Source organism: Schistocerca serialis, chromosome 5, assembly GCF_023864345.2.
Source record: "Schistocerca serialis cubense isolate TAMUIC-IGC-003099 chromosome 5, iqSchSeri2.2, whole genome shotgun sequence".
In the NCBI taxonomy this organism is placed as follows: Eukaryota; Metazoa; Arthropoda; class Insecta; order Orthoptera; family Acrididae; genus Schistocerca; species Schistocerca serialis.
Window position 1 is genome coordinate 721,444,321 of NC_064642.1, and position 22,303 is coordinate 721,466,623.

The following is a 22,303-nucleotide window of genomic DNA, read 5'->3' on the forward strand; positions in this document are numbered from 1 at the left end:
ACTTCACATTTATCTGACATGTCATAAGACAAAGAAATTAAATTTTTCTCACAGGTCATGAACTGCATGCACATTTGGAAACTGTATGCTTTTTGAACTGACTTTCACAATATAATAAAGTTGTCAAGATAATTAAATAACTCTACCCAATGCTTAGAATTAATAATATAAAAATATACAGGGTCAGCACAAAGTCTTGCCTTGATTATAAAAATTTATAACAGAATAACCATTTGACATAATAACTTTCATTTGATGCCATTACATAGGTTAGTGTTAATAGTTGTTGTGACCAATAGATGGCGCTAGTACTCTACAACACCGATGTGGTCTGTTAGGTCACGTTAGTTGCTGGCGAAATGGCGTTGAAGCAGGAGAAAGCACAGTGTGTGCTTTGGTTTCACAAAACGAAATCGCCCATCAGTGTTCAGCGTACATTTCAGGCTTCTTATGGACACAGCCCTCTTGACATTTAATCAATAAAATGATGGTATGCAAAGTTTAATGAAACAGGCAGCTTTGAAGATCGTCCTCGAAGTGGCAGGCCTCATGTGAATGATGCAACTGTTGATCATGTTTGACAATAATTTCAATGGAGTACGTCTAAATCAACTCATCAAGCATCATATAAACTTCAAATACTGCAAGCAAGTGTGTTGAAGATTCTTCATGAAAGGCTTAGGTTGCATGCTTACAAAGTGCAAATTGTGCAGGCCTTGCAACTGAATGATTTGCTGACACATGCTGTATTTGCAATTGAGATGCAATTGAGATTGTCAACAATATTGATGGTGCTAACAATTACTCAAACCACATGTGCTTCACCAATGAATCCACCTTTCATGTCAGTGGAATGGTAAGAAGGCATAATGTCTGTATATGGGGTTCAGAGTCTCCACACACTACTGTACAGTTACAGAGAGAGAGCGAAAAAGTGAATGTTTGGTGCAGCCTCATGCATAACAAGGTTTTTGTACAGTTTTTCTTTGCGGAAAAATCCATTGCCCCTAACATTTGCTTAGATGTTTTGCAACAGTTCATTGCCCCACAGTTAGTGAAAATCAACCATGGATACTTTTCCAGCAAGATGGAGCAACCCCCCCCCCCCTCCCTCTCCCCCTCCCACTGGGCTTTGATAGTGCACAATTTCCTGGATGAAACATTTCCGGATTGGAAGGAACAGTCCAACACCCTGGCCATCCCGCTCTCTGGGCATTAAGCCCCTTGACTTTTTTTTTCTGGGGCTGTATCAAGGACAAATTTCTCGTCACACCAGTTGCTAACATCGACAAACTGAAGACTAGGATACAAGCTGCTGTGGGTACTGTGATGGAACACATGTTACGAAACACCTGGCGGGAACTGGCATACTGACTCGACATTCTCCAAGCTACCCAGGGAGCACACGTAAGTGGTCTTAAAAAAAAAAAAAAAAAGTAACACTAACCTATGTAACGGCATCAAATGTAAATTATAATGTCAAATGGTTATTCTGTAATAAATTGTTATAATCACGGCAAGACTTTGTGCTCACCCTGCACTTTATGAGAGATGCTCTTAAACACTCTTGTGAAAGGTCGAGACCATGACAGTATGTAGGTAATAATTTCAGAAATCGTCTAGCCACAAATAAGATGATCAACATTACATTAAAATTTCCATGATTGGTATTCTATGATGCAGATGGTAACTTTGGTGTCAGGAGCCCGAAAGTTCAACAGTGAGTTTCAAATCTGATGATGGAATGTCCTACAATTATGTGTATCACATTTTGCTCAAAGGTTTATTTCAAACATTCCACAAGTCACTGCTGCATATTCAGAGAACACACACACACACACACACACACACACACACACACACACAAATGTGTGCACGTGAAGATGTACATAGTGGATGGCGTGGAAAGGAGAGACAGAGTACGCAGGATATAAGGAGAGTGGAAGGGAAGACAACAGTGATAAGAGAGAGGGTGGAAGGGAGGAGGACAGGGGAGTAGTGCAGCGGTGAGAAGGAGTAAATGGGGGAATGAAAAGATGTGTTCGTATGAAACAGTGGGGCAAAATAGGAAATGGTATTGTGATTTTCAGAGGAGGAGATGGGCTGAGGGAGATGGGAAGATGAAAGAGCAGCGAGTGAGGGACAGTTGCAAAAAGAGTGTAGGAAAAATAGGGAGAGAGTTCAAGATGAGGTTAAGAAAGATAGGGAGAGAGATGTGAAAGTATGTGAGAGAAAGAGTGTGTTCCATGAATTAGAATAAGTGACTGCATATCTAACTTCTCAAGTACAGCACCAGGACAGAATTAGAATGTTGGAGACATGCCAACACTGTCAGTGGCCCTAAACCAATTATCAAAACACTGCTACAAAGTTAAGTTACCTGTTTCTTTCCATTTGTCTAGAGAATTAGTAAGCACTATTTTGGGCAACTAACACCTTTTTCAGATACTGCAAAGGTAAGTCACAAAAAATATGTTATTTACCGATCTACCATAGTGGAATACTATAAAAAGTGGAACTTATTGAAACAAAGGTAGTGTATGTATGGACCAGCTGCCAAAAGAAGAACAGCTGAGGAAGAACACAACATCTAGAATTTAAAGTGGCATTTTCACTCCTGTAGCATCTTTTTTTTCTATTTTTCACTTTTTACCTGATTAAGAAAATTGTAAGTAATCCAATATCTGTGTATAGAAGCCATACTCCAGTTTGGGTAGTTAATGAGTAGTCTCTACTGCCTCAGGGTTGGTGTTCCATTTTTTTTTACTTTCATTTTCAAATCAATTAAGAAACTGATTAAAATAAAGGAAAAAAATTGATGGTCATATCTAATACTACCTCTAATATGATATAATATTTTCAACATAAATTCAAAAGACATCAATAATGAACACAGGAAAGAAGTATAAAATAGACCCAGCACTTTTTTGTTGGCTATTGTCAAAATATTTTTACCCTTTTAAAAGTACTTGATAGCTACGAAATAGCAATTCCAAAAATTTCTATGCAGAATTAATCACCAGCAGGTCATAATAACTAAACAATAATTTTTAAAAACATTGAGAATAATATGTTAGATGCAAAACCTTAACACACCAACAATAATAATCAGTACTCCCAATCAGTGCACCACACATTTGATAACCTTATTACTACTCATATAATTTCATAATGTGAAATGAATAAATTGAAAAGCATTTTAAAGACAAAGAGAATTATATGTGGTGCACTGATCAATAAAACTTGCCTGCACATTTACACACAAAAGATGTTTAACATGTTTTCACAAAAGCCCCCCGCCCTAGAGTGAACAGTTAACATTTATCATATAAGATGCTTCTCTTATATAAAAATATTTGCTTTTATATTAATTCTAAAATTATGCCTTTTAATTTATTCAAGCAATGAAAAGAGCAAGGTCAAAGCAGAGCAATAATCTGCTGATAATGCTCTCAGCCGGCTATTAGCAAAATTAACTTAATCAAACCACAACCTCACAAACATGTGAGAAAGAAACAGAACAGGAAATCAAGACTATTCAGGGAATTCCAATAGTCGGGAAACTTGGAGCTGCACACAAATGGCAGGTGGACAGATGTGTGCACTAACGTGCGAGCAGTCGTGTGCGTGAGTGATGCGCCCCTGCCCCCACTCCCGGGCACGGGTGGATCGCTGGCTGCTGTGTGAGGGGTGGTGAGTCACTGTGCCAGGACCGTTGACCATCGCGTCGATGACACTCGGGGTGCTGCGCTGACCTGCAAACCAGTAACCACATCTGCTGCTCCTCCTGCAATGCACAAGCGCAGTACCTACCGTAGCACAGTGGGTTCACCTCATGGAACCTTACACGTGATCCCCTGCAAGCCCTTAGCACCAGATGGTCTGAACTCTGCTAAGCCTTCCGCCGATGAGATGAGAATGCAACAATCTGAACAGCAGACCGACACTCTCTGTAGAACCCACTTAACTTTCCCGTCCCATAAAATGTTAATGTTTAAAATAGTGGAACTGAAAGATCAGTTTCCACTTATATTAATTTTTAGTATGAACTTGCAATCTTAAATGAGCACATTCAGCACCAGATTGTACTATTCATCTTGCATCTGACTTACCATTCCAAGGAAATTAAAGAAACAAAGCAACAATGCACATTTAAAAATACGCTGCAGATTTCATTAAAGTGATTCAAAATTATACACAGGACTGAAAAGACTTAAGGCATACTGCACCTATTCAACTCTTAAAAACACAGAACGAGAGCAAAATATGGAGATATGTGCTGAACTAAATGTAACTTTTTTTTTATATCTGCTATTTCAATCCATGCAGACATCAGATAACTGTTATTTCCTTTCACAGCAGAGGACCTACATTATTTTCAATAGTAAATAACTTAACAGTAAATAACTTAACTATGTTTTATGAACTATCTGAATAAATTCATCTCATATATATACATATACATACATAGTTTGCAAGGAATTATGACTTCAAGAAAATGTATGTAAAGTGAAATCTGTGATACCCATTGTTTTACGCAGAGTAGAACAGGTAAGACACTTCTATCACTGTAAAGCTATTTCAGATGCTCGAGAACAAGAGTTACAAATCTTTTATTCAATTCTGAATAATATTCTGTACATAAAGTTACATAAAATTTAGCACATATTCCAGCGTGTACACAAAACAGGGCAAACATGAACTATTCAAATGGCACTTTCTACCCCAACCATTTATCTGTAATGCTGGCACTGAATGTGTTGTATAGAAAGAAAATAATTCCCAAACAATTACTGAAAACACAAAGGGTTTTTATTAACTACTAAGACAAAAATCTTTTGCAACCTAGCAACTCATATCCAGCCTCTGAGATGCCTACATCGAAGGGCAGATACCTGGTGATCCAGAGAACATCATCTACCCTCCCCATGACCTCCCTCCAGTGACTCACCTCGGATGCTGTGATGGGACGAGTGATCTGATGACTGCTAGCTGCTGTTGTCCTCCAGGTGAGACGCCAGCTCGCAGGCCGCATCTGCACACGACACATATGCGCTCCGCAACAACTGAACTCCTGCTAGCTCACATGCCTCACTCAGTCACCACACATTATTCACAAAGAAAACAAATTACTTTTATGTTTCAATTATGTTTATTTGAACTTAGTAACATTTGGATAGAAATACTTTAAAACAATACAGTAACCATGTTTGTCATACAACTTACTGACAAAATAGTTTTAATGGCCACTGTTTGTCATGTGCTTAAAGCTGGGAATGTATATTACTTCTGTGTATAAAAATGAATCAGACACTGAATTTTCCTGATTGCTCGGAGAGAAAAAAAAGAACACTGAAGACCAAATACACACTTATTCAAAATACTGTATTATATCTGATAACAACACAGTATAAATACCACTACCATAAATAATGAAACTTTAAGAACTTTCAATTTGTATTTATTTACATTTTTCCATGAGATAAAACATTATTTTATGAAAGACAGTAAAGATTTTTGTAGTTTACAAAATATTTGGATTTGCACTACACAAGAAAACTAAATAGCAGAAACTGTTTGAAAAATAATTTACATCTTGCTATTTTATATTGTTTGTGTGTTCTCCATATCTATTATAGATACTGATAGAAAAAAGCTCCAGAATGTAACATGCAAGGAGTAAAATGAACCTAACAAAGAAGAATGAAGGACAGTGATTATCTTAATTCATATGCAGTATGTATGATGGAAAGATGTTTACAATCGATAACTCAAAGTACAGAGAGAATTAGGATGAGAGAACAACAGAAAACCCTTTATAACAAATTTTAAACAATTTTACAATTTTGCAGCCCTATGCGTGTGCAAGCAAACAAGTGTCCCAGTATTTAAGGATGAGCAATGAATGCAGTTAATGAGACCATTCAGAGTAAAAACAGTTTGTAAAACATTGAGGCAAAGTAAATTCAGAAGCAGATTCATGTGCTTTCTATTATTAAACCAATTACGCAACATTCCATTCTTCCACTACACATTGCCTTTTATCTACTTATGTCAATTGTAAGTAAAGTATAAAATGTCTCATTAGACATTCAGATCCTTTCATCAAATCAAGTTATTTTTGTCAGTAATTAAATGAAATAAAGGGAATTTTCAATGATTGTAGCAGGTATGAAAATAGTTTACGAGTACATAAAATTCCTGAAGTGGCTGCAACAGAATCCAGCACTTGGAAACATTTGTAGCATGGCCTGTAATCATACTCTTAAGGACATGAAACTTTTTTAACTAACTTGGCTAGCAGAAGAGTAAATGAGTTTTTCTTCATTTCTCAATAGCTATCTACCATTAAATCTTGAGAACTGTATTTGTGTCCTATGGTTTATTTAAAATAACACGTCTAAATGGCTTTGCAACTTCTGAATATGGAGTAGCACAAATGACGATCCCTAAGTAGCTACCAACAAAGATGAACGTCAGTAATCAGACAAGAACCTAAAAGGTCAAACGTAAGTACCGAAATAGAACATAAATACGAAAAGCTTCAGAGAAGTTTCATACTATCATGAGTACCTGCAAAAAAATCAACGAAGAGAGACAAAATCCCATACATCTGGCTGTTCACAGCAACATTATTGAGAAAATGGTAACATATCAACAGATTATTCTCCCTACTTTTAAGTTGGAAAGGCAAGAATACAAAAATATTCAAAATTATATCCCTGTTTGACTGCTCACATTGCCCGGTATGTGTGTGTGTGTGTGTGTGTGTGAGAGTGAGAGAGAGAGAGAGAGAGAGAAATTGGAGGGGGGTGGGGGGGGGTTACGCACAAGAAAGTTAAAAAAAGACAGGCATCTATTACGAATAAAGGTACTTAACAAAGTCAGGATACACGGAAACAAGACAATATCAAAATATTTACATATTAATTTGCAGTCACAAAATTGGTCATCGAAAAGTTGCTTCTTCATGAGCGAAGAAAACAGGAAGGGAAAATAAAAAGAACACAGGAAAGAAATATATGGAAACATGGAGAAAATAACTGATTTATAATTCTTCCTTTTCTCAGTTAATTTTTTGGATAAAGTATAGTATTCCAAAAGCCCAAGTCCTACTATGTATTGTTTGTTCCTATAGGACCAATGACAATTTGGTCATTAGTGAGCACAAACTTCGTTTCTCTCAATTAGGTTGCATTTTTACTTTCTTGTTTACACAATATCGCATTTTTGTACCATGTGTAGCCACTTACAAACTCTATTTGTGGAGGCAACTGTACACTGTGTAAAACCACAGAGACTAATAACACAGTCCATACAGAGGGAGGTGACAAGAGACAAGAGAGGCATCATGAAATGCACAATTTCTGAACTGCTAACTACTGTGGTGCCCTGCTGCATTAACTCTTGTGTTGCACTTCAACCACCTAAAGCTTACATCTCTCTGTGCTCGCTCTGCTTCCCCCAACCGACCCCCCTCGAAGCTGTTGCCGAGTTGAGGACTATCGCTGCTGATGGTGGTGCCAGTAGCGATGGTGCTGTCACTGCTGATGATGGTGCTCTTTTCATTCTGAACCTGTAACAAAAAATTGGCCAGGTGCAAGTAGGACCAATACTCTGAGGCATCTGTACAAACTTAATTATGTATACAGACAGTTCATCCATCCAAGAAACTGAGAACATCAATGATTTTTGCCAGTTATCGACATTGGTACTGGTAAGATATCAGACCCCGGAATTCCAAGACTTTAGAGAGTGTTTTAATTTCATAAGGAGAAATCAAGAAGTTTCTGTCTCAGGGCAATCCTGAAGTGAATATGCAACACAGTGCAACTCCAATGCAGGTAGGATTATTGTGGAATTCATGTCTTTTCAACATGTGTGTGGTAAATGCGGAAATGTTAACTGTGGCGACATTTTTAACAAGTGTGTCCAAATGGGATCAACAAGCTGTTATTATTTTCTTAACTGCTGAAGGACAAAAAGTAGACATTGAGAATTAATAATGTGCAATTAATGCAAAACATAAAGCTAACTGTGACAAGGGGTGCTGCTGCTTCACGATAATGATCGTTCCCATATCACAACTGTCATAACACAGAAGTTACGCCAACTCAAGTCAGAGACAGCCAAGCACCCATCCTACAGTCCTAATCTTTCCCCATGACATTATTACACAATTGGCTCCTTAAAAAAGGCCTTGAAGGGTCGACAACCAGTGCTGGAAGAGGATGTGCAGCAAGCAGTAATGGACTTCTTCAAGCAGCAAGACATGGTATTATACTGAACATGTATCTTCACCCCGATGCATCGATGCATCAGTGGAAAGATTGCCACAATGCTCACGGCACTTCTACATAATTGGTATACTGATACTGCACAGTACGGCCTTCGAATGGAACATTTTTGATCACCCCTTCTGAGTTTGATGATGGATAACAAATGAAAAAGGAATTTTTTTGTGATGCAATTACAAATCAGCAATTTACAGATTTTTTCCTTCACTTGTTCTATTAAACCTTGTTTCTTACCAAATTTCATGATTCTAGGTTAACAGGAAGTGCCCTATAGGTTTTAATGAGTGAGTTTGCAAGTATCAAAATTTCAAACTTTGCAACATAAATGGTAGATCACTTGATAGCAATGACTTACAAGCTTCTGTTTTTCACACAGCAAAGAGACCATATACCTTAGTATGTGGCATTAATTTCAACTCGATATATTCCTGAGAAAAAGGATTTTAACAGTTGCAGAGAGAGAGAGAGAGAGAGAGAGAGAGAGAGGGGGGGGGGGGGGGGGTGTAGATGGACAAAAAAGTAACCCTATAAGAAGAATTCAGTTTTTTTACCAACAATCTTAAAAAACATACCAATTACAGGACACAGCTAGCAAGACCAGCAGACAAACAGCCATCTGCTTAAATTTTGATTGAAAGTTGTTTTCAAAAATCTACAGTTTGTAGAACAGAAAATGTGACCAGTAAATGCCATTCCTTTTTCTACAAAAATCTGGCTACAAACAAGTAATCTACTCTGGACCATCGTTTTTCATTTAGTAATGCAGCATTTGCAATATGCAAATACAGACACACCAATATTAATTAAACATACTGAGATCCCATAGTATATATGCCACAATTCTACAGAGACCATAGGTATGAATTAATAATGGTAGGTAAAGACAGAATGGTATGACAACTTTACACCAAATATCATGGTAACTGTTATCAACAGCAAACCAAAGGAGATTACACACATTCAGCATCTGGCAAAATCTCTAATTAAGTATATTAAGTTACCAAAACCATATAGTGCATGCATTGACTGAAATAAGAAATAGCTCTATTAACAACTAGTTTCAATGCAGAATTGGAATCTTATCAAATGCTGGTATGCAAATAACGACGAAGGTATATGGAACCAGGTGCTCGAAAACCATGTTGGTCATTAATCAGCGCAATATAAAAAATAGTTGCTTGCACAGATTTTATAGTAAAAACTATGTTAGTCTACGATGATACTATACTTTTGTCATCGATTTACACAACAATCTAAAACTGCCTAAATGACATAATGCTGCCTAACTCAGTAATAATAATACTGTGGTAACAGTTTACGACTTGTAGTTAGCATCATTAGCAAGAAGACCAGTATATCAAGATTTTATTCCCAAACTAATGAGTGGCAATCTCTTTTGCTGGAAAATAGTCATCTTCAAAATGTGGTTCAAGAAATTTAAAATGTCAGTAATAATATTATTACATTATTATAGGTCATATGAAATCTGGTGCTCACATGGATCATGTGTTATTTACAGTAAACGATGCTTCTCATAAGATAACCAAGGAGGACTATATTGTGATATTTGGCAATTCATCTGATGTCAAACACGACAAAGGTTTGTAGTCTGTTAACGCCTTAAGAACAGGTCTATACCAACTGAAGCATAACGTAACTTCCTTGCATTTCCCACATGCATGAATTGATTCTCATGTATTAACAAGGTGTTAACATGTATTAACATGATTCTCATGTATTAACAAGGCAGCAAGAATTAGAAATTAGCATTATTCAGAAATATACAACATTAATTTCTTCGTGTGAGGGTCCACAGATTCAATGTAACTTCTAAATCAGGAAACTATGTTAAAGACCACCAGAGCCTGCCAATTTTAATATGCAAAATGTATGTATTCCACCATGTATGTGAATCAAAGGCCAGTTTCGGCCTTTGGTCATTTTCAAATATCTGTGAATACAATATATAAAATTAAATAAAAATAAAAAGTAAACAGGTTAGACACATTCATGAACATCATGATGCTTACATATTATAATTGTTTTAAGAATGAGGTTTGCAGGAGAGCTTCTCTAAAGTTTGGTAGGTAGGAGACGAGGTACTGGCAGAAGTAAAGCTGTGAGGATGGGGTGTGAGACATGCTTGGGTAGCTCAGATGGTAGAGCACTTGCCCACAAAAGGCAAAAGTCCCGAGTTTGAGTCTCGGTCCGGCACACAGTTTTAATCTATCAGGAAGTTTCATTATAATTGTTGTTAAATTACTTACATAGCACTGGTGATGTGTGTGACATTTAAAAACTGTATCTGTCCCCATAGCACAAAACAGGTTTTAAATGTGACTGACTGACTGACTGACTGACTGACTGACACACACACACACACACACACACACACACACACACACACACACACACACCACACACCACCACCACCACCAACACCACTGCTACGTGATACCAGTAATGTGATTATACACAATGTGCAACAAAGGCACCTTGCATAATAAACCTGACAGCCTGGACTGGTTTTTAAAATGGTTTCATCATTTAGTGATACATCTTAACTGACGTGGAAACACAAATTTAATTACCTTAATTTGTAAAAATGCAGACAGCTGTAAGTGCCTATAATTGTCAACATGTTTGTACAAATGGCTTGTTAAAATTCAAGAAAATATTAAGAAACGCCATGGTTACGTACATGCTGCCTTGGGCAGATGGCTAGTGAAAAAACAAGTGTAAAACATATTATAGGTGCCACTCTCAATCCATCAATCAACAGCTCTTTTTTAAAGTAAAGTGTGTAACCAATTGTAGCAAGCAAAATTTGGAAATTGTACATCAAAGCATTACATGCCAGGATGGTACTCTCAACAAAATCTGAGTAAATGTGCATGACCAAAGAAGGTACAGATTGTGTCCATTTTCTGTTTTGCAGTGAGCATTATGTTACTATCAGTATGTCATAAATAATTATGACTTTGCAACTTCATTTTAGAGGAAAACTTAAGAAAAGGTGGTGTTGCTATCTATGTCAAGAACAACATCGCCTGTAATTTCACCATTTTTTGCCTAGCATAACATTTTCAAGTTTGTGCCACAGAATCGTGTGTAAATAATTCTTGTTTACTGATTGTAAAAATTTGCAGAACACCATCAGAAAGTTTTAGTATATTTTTAAAGAACTGTCTAGTAGAGTACATGTTTAAACATGAAACAAACCTAATACTTAGGGACTTCAACCTTCAGACACACACTTTGTGGCAGATAAGATCTGCAAAATTTGATGATCACATGAAAAAACCTTTCTCTGGTCAATTTCCACACTAGAATAACTTCCCATTGTAGTGCACTACTTAACAATACATTTATGGACCCAACAAAAATAACTGACATTACTGTTAACCATGTTCTGAACAGTCTCTCAAATCATGATGGACAAATATGTACTAAAAATGACAAAAGTATTAGTGACAATCTGACTGAATCCCATTAGATAAGAGGTGGAACAATAAATGAGGGACCCATCCATTGCATTAAATCATTTCACCAGTAAGTAGATTGGAGACCAGTGTGTGACAAAGATAATGTAAATTCCAAGTATTTGTTCAATGATGAAGAGTTACTAATATTTGAAAATATTTTTTATAAAGATGATTTATAGGGCTCAAGCCAAAAAGTCCACCAATGAATCATGGATCATCTTTGGTACATAGACTTCTTGCAAAATAAAGTGACAGCAATATGGAAAGGATAGTGCAACCCACCAACTCTTGCATCCAAAACGGTTGCAAGTGTTATAGTGGGTAAAGTTGCTGTGGAAAAAAAGCTACAGTTGTGTTGTGAGAAAGAGCGTGTAGTAATGATGACAGTAAAATATCAAAGCTTAATGAGCATATAGTAGGCTTCCATTAGTGTTGTGATTAATGGGAAAAGCACTAAAATGTTTGTGTGTGTGTGTGTGTGTGTGTGTGTGTGTGTGTGTGTGAGAGAGAGAGAGAGAGAGAGAGAGAGAGAGTGCTAGGGTTTCTGGACATAAATTGCCATCATATTTTGCCAAACACGTCTCAGCTGTAGAGAAATATTCCTATGTCCGATCTAAAACTGGGAATAATAATTCATGCACAGACAAAAGTGAATTTCATAAAAGTAACAACGATTTGGATGTGAATATCAATCAAAATATGAAGCAGCAATCAATAAACAAAAAGGTGGCATGCCTTTCAAACTGACATTCATGGGAGAAAATTAATGGACATCTTGCAGGACATTAGTAACAACCTTCAGGGGAATAGTGTTATCAAACCTGATGCTGTAATGGAAAATGTTGTTGGTGTAAACTTTCAAAAGATCATGCTGCAACAAAATGATTTCGTTGTGAGCATTATTGGTACAAACGATAAAGCAAAGAACAAGTCAGAAACTTGTCTGATATCTCTACACAACTTTTTAAAAATCAGTGAATCTAAAAATACTATATGGGCCCTGTAGGTATGACTTAATTCACAGCTCTGGGATAAATAAAGAAACCAGAAAAGCATACATAGAAATCGGGAAGCTATGCTGCCAGTATGCAAATTGTGATGTAGTAAAAGTACGTCATTCGAGCAGAAACCTTCACACTAGGCATATAACACATCTCAACTACAAAGGGAACGAATTTTTGTGCAACAGAATACATGAGGTAATTAAACATAGACTACCATCAATTAAAACATCCAATGTCAAATGTCACGTTTTCAACAACAAAAATGGAGTTCCTGTTTTTGGGGATGCTTAGAAGGGCAAATGTGTTCTTGTTTCTGATGCCGAGCTTAGTGTAAAGATTTTTTACCTGTTTCAATATGTAAAAATACTCCTCTGAATAATTTTGTGCACAAAACAAAGGTGACATCTTATTTCATATTCTAAGTTGTTATAACAATCCTACAGAATCAAAAACTGAAAATAACGTATTTATTATCAAAAAATTCAGTCTGCAAGAAAGAAATTTTTGGAATTAGAAGTCTTCTGCTCAACTGTTATTCATAATGTAGGTCTCAACTGTCTCATTGAGGATGAAGAGTTAACTGATTATTTGTAAGTTACCAAATTTAACAAAAAATGGGGTTAAATTCTGTAAATTAAACAAACCCAGTCACTTAACTGACGAGAAACACTTTGAATACTGTGTGCTTGAACTTATTCATAATAAAATAATCATTAAAATTGTGTATACAGATCACCTGACAGCATTTTGTCAAAGGTTTTAAGAGAACCTGGAATGTATTAAGAATGTGCACAGTTCTAAAGGAAACAAAATCATCTTATGTGGCAACTTAAATGTTCATTTCTCCACTGTTTCATTAAATTCAATATGTAAGCAACATCATGGCTACATTTGATACACAAAATATTGAGAGAGAGCCTACCAGAATTACTGCTACCTCCAGTAACACTACTGATGAAGTTTTTGTTAATAATTCTTTCACTCCTTTAATAAATGTTGAAAATATTTCAAGGGATCTTAATAAATTTGGAGCTGCCCTACTGTATCACCTCTGACAAGCCAAAAGTTAAATACAGGCTTTTAATTAAGTTCCCAAAAATTCAGAACTGTTTAAATTAATGATGTATCACGACTCCTGGAATGATGTATTCAGAGAGGATGATACTAATATGAAAGTAAATATATTTCTTGACACGGTGGCCCATTATTTTAATATTGCATTTCTGCTTAACAGACTAGTAACTCATAGTACAAATAAATCAGTTTATAAAAACGAAACTATATGTGGAAAGCAATTACCCTAGTTTTCAAATGCTTTATAAAAATACAAAAAGATAATTAGACAAGTTATAAGTAAGGTTAAGAAAATGGCAAATAATAATTACACAAAAAAGTCAGAATATCAGTAAGGCAACTTGGGATGTTGTTAGAAGTACCCTTGGAACTAGAGGTTTTAAGAAGGTCCATTTCATCTAATACACAATGGAATTAAACGTCAGATGCAAAGGAGATAAGTGAAACTTTTAACAAGCACTTCTCAAGAATGTCTTCTAATTTTGCATCACAGATTACTTCACCTGCATTGTCTTTTCTCACCAAGTTTATAAAATCAGGCACATCATGTTTCTAACATCAGTAACTCAAGATAAGGTGCTGAATATTATTAGTAAAAGTAGCAACTCACATTCATCTAGTACTGATGGCATATCTGATTTTTTGTTGAAAGTATTGTTCTAGTAATAATAACTCCACTTTGAGATGTAATTAACAGTTCTTTAATTACAGGCTGTTTCCCACATGTTTTGAAAATTGCTGCAGTTATTACTTTGTTTAAGAAAGGAAACATAAATGATGTCAACAATTATCGACCAATCTCTCTTCTTTTTGCCATACCGAAGATCCTAGGAAAAGTACTGCATTCTCATGAAATTCCACTCCTTTTTAAATATTGCCTACTCACAGTATGAAAGTTTGGTTTTCATATGGAAGGTGTAAATGAACCTTTATTTTCTTTTACTGATCAAGTTTAAAGTCATGGTTGCCAGAAGTTTCCCCTAGTGAAATTCCCGATTTTGAGACAAGTTTTAACAGTTTTCCCTGACAAATTTCGATATCTCAAGTGTAAGTAAGGACATAAATTGACAAAAAAATGTAAGGACTTCTGTATTTCTAAACATCTGAGCAAAAATATTAAGTATGAACATCAACACCATTGAAATGAACTGTCTTTAGATATAGAAACAAGCCAAATGTTATATATGTTTCATTAAGACCATTGATGTTATTTTATATCAATATAATGAAAGACATTTGGTGACAAAAATATGCATTTCATTGGAAACACAAGACAGATTTAAAATACCTTCATTGATTTCTTTTATCACATCAAACATTTCTTCATTCTCTTCATCATCTGCAGAGCTAGCTGGCATATAAACTTGTACTACTGTGGTAGGCGTGGGCTTTGTGTCTATCTTTGCTATGATAATGCGTCCACTGCACTGTTCATAGTAGCTTACTCACTTTCCTATTTTTTAAATTCATTATTACACCTACTCCTGCATTACCCCTATTTGATTTTGTATTTACAACTTTAAATCAAATCAGAAATCTTGTTCCTCCTACCACCGAACTTCTCTAATTCCCCCTCTAACTTTAACCTATCCATTCCCCTTTCTAAGTTTTCTAATCTACCTGGGTTTCTCCTGATAACAATGTCCTTGTGAGTAGTCCCTGCCCATAGATCCGAATGGGGACAATTTTACCTCCGGAATATTTTACCCAAGAGGGTGCAATCATCATTTAAACATACAGTAAAGCTGCATTCCCTCAATGTGTGCCACACACACCTTTTCTGCCTATGCCAGAGCAGGTTCATTTGTACCAAATTCCTGTTTCTCTCTTTTGCTGCTTCTCCCTTCCATCTGTCTCCTTTTCTTTCTCCTCCCTTTCTCCTTTTTTCTCTAAACAGTCAACCAGATATGACCACTCACTACCATCAAATCACAAGGACACAATAATGTAATGTATGTGTGTTTCTGTTAGTTTGTTAACTTCTAGGAAGGACATAGTCTAAAAGCTTAGCGATGCATTCAATTTTGTTTTTGTGTCTGTTAAGAACTCCACACTTCAATTATATGGTAAATGGTTACCTTTACTGGTTTTTATTTGTATTTAAATTCCATATTTGACTTTCTAGTATCATACTAATCACAAACTTATGTGGGCTGTAATACCTTCATCCTTGGAATTGTAAGGCAGTTTTAACTTTTTAACCCATGTCCTGCCACCTTATGAAGGTGGCAGGGGTAAAATACAGGGAGCGAAAGGCTATTTACAATTTGTATAGAAACCAGATGGCAGTTATAAGAGTTGAGGGGCATGAAAGGGAAGCAGTTGTTGGGAAGGGAGTGAGACAGGGTTGTAGCTTCTCCCCGATGTTATTCAATGTGTATATCAAGCAAGCAGTGAAGGAAACAAAAGAAAAATTCGGAGTAGGTATTAAAATCCATGGAGAAGAAATAAAAACTTTGAGGTTTGCCGATGACAATGTAATTATGTCAGAGACAGCAAAGGACTTGGAAGAGCAGTTGAACGGAATGGATAGTGTCTTGAAAGGAGGATATAAGATGAACATCAACAAAAGCAAAACAAGGATAATGGAATGTAGTTGAATTAAGTCGGGTGATGTTGAGGGTATTAGATTAGGAAATGAGACACGTAAAGTAGTGAAGGAGTTTTGCTATTTGGGAAGCAAAATAACTGATGATGGTCGAAGTAGAGAGGATATAAAATGTAGACTGGCAATAGGAAGGAAAGCGTTTCTGAAGAAGAGAAATTTGTTAACATCGAGTATGGATTTAAGTGTCAGGAAGTCGTTTCTGGAGTGTAGCCATGTATGGAAGTGAAACATGGACGATAAATAGTTTAGACAAGAAGAGAATAGAAGCTTTTGAAATGTGGTGCTACAGAAGAATGCTGAAGATTAGATGGGTAGATCACATAACTAATGAGGAGGTGTTGAATAGGATTGGGGAGAAGAGAAGTTTGCGGCACAACTTGACTAGAAGAAGGGATCGATTGGTAGGACATGTTCTGAGGCATCAAGGGATCACCAATAAAAATCGTAGATGGAGACCAAGAGATGAATACACCAAGCAGATTCAGAAGGATGTAGGTTGCAGCAGGTACTGGGAGATGAAGAAGCTTGCGCAGAATAGAGTAGCAAGGAGAGCTGCATCAAACCAGTCTCGGGACTGAAGACCACAACTAAAACTACAACTACAATCCATATACATTCTCAATTAAGAAATACAAAGAGAAAAACCTTTCAAGTAACAAGTTCTACCAAATCCAAGGTAATTGCAGTGATATTAACATAGTAAATACAATAGGTGATCAAAACGTTTCCATTTGAAGGCCATATAGTCTCGAACTGGACGCCAATCAGGCAAAATCGCCATGAGCGTTGAGGCAATCATCCCGCAGATGCACCAGGCTGAAGGTACCAGTTTGTTAAAACATCGAGTCCTGCTGTGTGAAGAAGCCTGTTAACTGCCTGCTGCACACCCTCATCTGACAGGAATCATCGATCCCTCAAGGCCTTTTTTAAGGAACCAAAGGTGTAATAATTGCATGGGGAGAGATCAAGACTACAGAGTGGATGCTCAACTGTCTCCTGCTTGAGCTGGTGTACCGCCTGCGTTACGACATTTATAGTATGGGGATGTGCATTTCCATGAAGCATTACACAACACTGGTTTTCTACAGATATGCTGCCACATATACATTCTTCATTTTCCGATGAATGTCTACCAGCTTTTATCTTTCAGCAGATAAGAAAAGAATAACAGCACACTGGTCCTATTTGGACACATTTGGTAATAATGTTGGGATTGTTCACATACGTGCATCTATCACATGCACGTCAGAAACGAAACACACTAATTCCTTGCCTACACGTCGGTGCTTATGTACCTGCATCGGAGTTGTGGTACATTGCATATACACTGCAGCAATACCCTCAAACGGAAACTTTTTGAACACCCCTTATAGTTCAGCTTATAATAACTGTATTTATCTTTTATGCTGATCACACACAATAAGAGGAACTGTTATCTCTTCTGGCAATAAGAACATTATATTATTCACTTTATAACAGCCAGTGTGTGAAAATGTTTAACATTTAAAGACTCTCGTTTTACTACGGTTTGAAGCTCCTCTTGATGTTGTTCTGTGTTTGTGATTTGAAAATTGGGTTGTTTTGAAAATCAACCTTATGCAAACACAGTTTATTTTTATATTTAACCAAGACATGTTTCAAACACCTATGTGTCATCTTCTGTGGGTTCAATTTTTATTTCTGCAAAGCAGAATGTCAAATTTATAATAATTTAACTGTTGTAGGCCTAAGAATTACAATATGTGCAACTTGCTTTGTTTTGTATAGACGCTCACCTACATGAACTGCATTATTACAATAATTATAATAATGCATTATTATAATGACACAGTTCATTTAGCAATGTAATTTTAAGGTGAGTGTCAAGAGAAAACAAAGCAAATTGAACGTTTTATAATTCTTAGGCCTACAACAGTTACATTATTACAAATTTCATATTGCACTTTACAGAAATAAAAATTGGACCCCACAGAAGATGAACATAGATGTCCAAACAAGTCTGGGTGAATATAAAAATAAACTAACTGTGTTTGCATAAGGCTGATTTTCAAAACAACCCAATATTTTAAAAATAATATTAAAGTTGTAAAATATACAGGAAGTTTCGGCAGTACAAAGTTACTATGCACAGGTAGTACAACAACATGCACTGAGCACACAGAAATGTAATTAATTTCACAGTGACATCAACATAAACAGTAAAGATTTCATGTGTATCAAAATTTTTCAGCTGAATAGTTCTTCTATGGCCAAGTTATTAATTTTATTTTTTATTACCTAATGGCAAGGAAAATGTATTAAATTGCTCTTGCGTTAGTGTTTTAAACTCGAAAGTGTGGAAGAACAAGCAGACTCACTTCAAGCAACCTTCATCTTTACATTAATCAGACTTTTACAGCAGACTAGTCCATTCCAATACATGTTGTGCAGTATTTTGATTGATCAGAGAAAAGTTCTACTCACCTGACTACTCTACAGGCACAATATAGGAATGACTGAGGAAAATACGTGTTAAGGAAGGGCAAGTGTGGAACTAGGCACACAGATGAAACAAAATTGATAGTAAAACATTAAAAAGAAGTAAATTTTGCAAAAGAAGCAACCAACAATCAAACAAGAATGTACATATGTTGAAAAATTCAGAAAACAGATTAAAAGAATAAAGCACTTACTGAAAAGCAAGTACCTAACTGTTTAGCGTAGTACTGGAAATCCAAATTAAAAGCATAGTTAAGCAGTCAACAAACTGCAGCGTAAGCATATTGACAGGACACAAAGTACTACAAGCAGGGACACACTGTCTGCACACATTTTCACATAACTTATTTCTTTCTTTCATGCTGACATCTTACTGTTTCTCTATTCACCTAGTTCCACTGTGTCCTTCCTTCACATTTGGCTTTCCAACTGTACACCTGATACTTCTAACTTCACAGGTTTTAAAAATCTCATTTGTTGCTAACATTCCATTGCAATACCCCTTTCAAACCCCCCTTCTGTAGCTCCTGGATATTATCCAAAAGGCTAGGATCAGTTTCACCATCTTTGTTTGCGTCTGTGCCTACTGCTAGTAGGATACAGGATTTTTTCCTACCTTTAATTGACTGTAGTTTGTAAGGAGAGGATTATGTTTTGGAGACCAGTTTTGTCTCAGCTGCAAACTTCTTACATTAACCATTAAAAGTTTTGGCCCACTGCAGCATTTGGAAGGTAAATCAGTAATAGTGATGAAACATACCTTCATTACCAAGATCAACACAATAATCACTTGATGTCAGGGAGCTAATATGGGAAATTTTTCAGTGAAGATTTTGTTATTATTTGAAAGTGGGTTTCCATGCTTTGGAAGATTTACATTTGGATTTTTGCCCCCCATCCTCCTCCTCCTCCTCCTGTGGCCATTCGTTAAACTATCTGAGATATGAAGAAATTGTCTTGAAGATGAAAGTCAATCATGGCATCTTATCTTGTAGATTACTGCACCACGACATAATCATAGGGTCCTCAGTAACTGACAAAACATTTAATTAGTTACACAAAAAATTTGAAAGCTTATGATTGAAACTTTTCAAATAACCAAACAGTGTTACAAGAAGACTCTTTATGGCCTTAATACCTTGGAACAAACTAAATTAAAGCACTGAGTCATCACCTGGCTTTGAGACTGTGTATGGGTGCCAGAGATTGCCATTAAGAAGAATCTAGAATAGCAGCTCTGAGGAAGCACTGCCACAGCTATATTCGAATCAGTGTAAGGAGCACCTCGACAGTTACAGTGGGCTGGGCGCGGTAACTTTGTGCGCCAACTTCAACCCATCACAAACTGTGATTTTGCAAATGTCTCTATGGCAACACTCAGGTGTTGTCAGAGCTCTATAGACACTATCGTTTTCATCTTCAGCTGTTTGAACTTTGCAACTGACAGCTGCCAACAGTACTGCCAGCTGTCAGGAATTATCTTATGCTGAATTGAATATAGGACAGGCTACAATGAGGAAGTGGCGTGTTGAGTATTGGAACCACATATGGTTGAGAAGTGATTTAAGTTGTGATTAATTACATGTTGTTGTGTGGTCTTCAGTCCTGAGACTGGTTTAATGCAGCTCTCCATGCTACTCTATCCTGTGCAAGCTTCTTCATCTCCCAGTACCTACTGCAACCTACATCCTTCTGAATCTGCTTAGTGTATTCATCTCTTGGTCTCCCTCTACGATTTTTACCCTCCACGCTGCCCACCAATGCTAAATTTGTGATCCCTTGATGCCTCAAAACATGTCCTACCAACCGATCCCTTCTTCTAGTCAAGTTGTGCCACAAACTTCTCCTCTCTCCAATCCTATTCAATACCTCCTCATTAGTTACGTGATCTACCCACCTTATCTTCAGCTTTCTTCTGTAGCACCACATTTCGAAAGCTTCTATTCTCTTCTTGTCCAAACTGGTTATCGTCCATGTTTCACTTCCATACGTGGCTACACTCCATACAAATACTTTCAGAAACGACTTCCTGACACTTAAATCTATACTCGATGTCAACGAATTTCTCTTCTTCAGAAACGATTTCCTTCCTATTGCCAGTCTACATTTTATATCCTCTCTACTTCGATCATCATCAGTTATTTTACCCCCTAAATAGCAAAACTCCTTTACTACTTTAAGTGTCTCATTTCCTAATCTAATCCCCTCAGCATCACCCGATTTAATTTGACTACATTCCATTATCCTCGTTTTGCTTTTGTTGATGTTCATCTTATATCCTCCTTTCAAGACACTGTCCATTCCGTTCAACTGCTCTTCCAAGTCCTTTGCTGTCTCTGACAGAATTACAATGTCATCGGCGAACCTCAAAGTTTTTACTTCTTCTCCATGAATTTTAATACCTACTCCGATTTTTTCTTTTGTTTCCTTTACTGCTTGCTCAATATACAGATTGAATAACATCGGGGAGAGGCTACAACCCTGTCTCACTCCTTTCCCAACCACTGCTTCCCTTTCATGCCCCTCGATTCTTATAACTGCCATCTGGTTTCTGTACAAATTGTAAATAGCCTTTCGCTCCCTGTATTTTACCCCTGCCACCTTCAGAATTTGAAAGAGAGTATTCCAGTTAACGCTGTCAAAAGCTTTCTCTAAGTCTACAAATGCTAGAAACGTAGGTTTGCCTTTTCTTAATCTTTCTTCTAAGATAAGTCGTAAGGTTAGTATTGCCTCACGTGTTCCAACATTTCTACGGAATCCAAACTGATCTTCCCCAAGGTCCGCTTCTACCAGTTTTTCCATTCGTCTGTAAAGAATTCGCGTTAGTATTTTGCAGCTGTGACTTATTAAACTGATAGTTCGGTAATTTTCACATCTGTCAACACCTGCTTTCTTTGGGATTGGAATTATTATATTCTTCTTGAAGTCTGTGGGTATTTTGCCTGTCTCACACATCTTGCTCACCAGATGGTAGAGTTTTGTCATGACTGGCTCTCCCAAGGCCATCAGTAGTTCTAATGGAATGTTGTCTACTCCCGGGGCCTTGTTGCGACTCAGGTCTTTCAGTGCTCTGTCAAACTCTTCACGCAGTATCGTATCTCCCATTTCATCTTCATCTACATCCTCTTCCATTTCCATAATATTGTCCTCAAGTGCATCGCCCTTGTATAGACCCTCTATATACTCCTTCCACCGTTCTGCTTTCCCTTCTTTGCTTAGAACTGGGTTTCCATCTGAGCTCTTGATGTTCATACATGTGGTTCTCTTATCTCCAAAGGTCTCTTTAATTTTCCTGTAGGCAGTATCTATCTTACCCCTAGTGAGACAAGCCTCTACATCCTTACATTTGTCCTCTAG

The 22,303-nt window shown here is 36.8% G+C and overlaps 1 protein-coding gene across 4 annotated transcripts in view; it reads right to left on the reverse strand.

Moving 5' to 3' along the window:
* The window catches only part of LOC126481405 (serine/arginine repetitive matrix protein 2-like), a 349,894-nt gene that overhangs the window by 154,122 nt on the left and 173,469 nt on the right, over positions 1 to 22,303 (reverse strand). For 2 of the 4 annotated variants that reach the window (XM_050105134.1, XM_050105135.1), the window contains exons 7-8: positions 7,439 to 7,576; positions 4,952 to 5,035 (exon numbers count right to left, since the gene is read on the reverse strand). In XM_050105134.1, the coding sequence (XP_049961091.1) occupies positions 4,952 to 5,035; positions 7,439 to 7,576 (222 nt within the window). Of the gene's footprint in view, positions 1 to 3,609; positions 3,756 to 3,813; positions 3,929 to 4,951; positions 5,036 to 7,438; positions 7,577 to 22,303 lie in introns of all 4 variants that reach the window. The other 2 variants (XR_007587552.1, XR_007587553.1) reach the window with 2 other exon arrangements.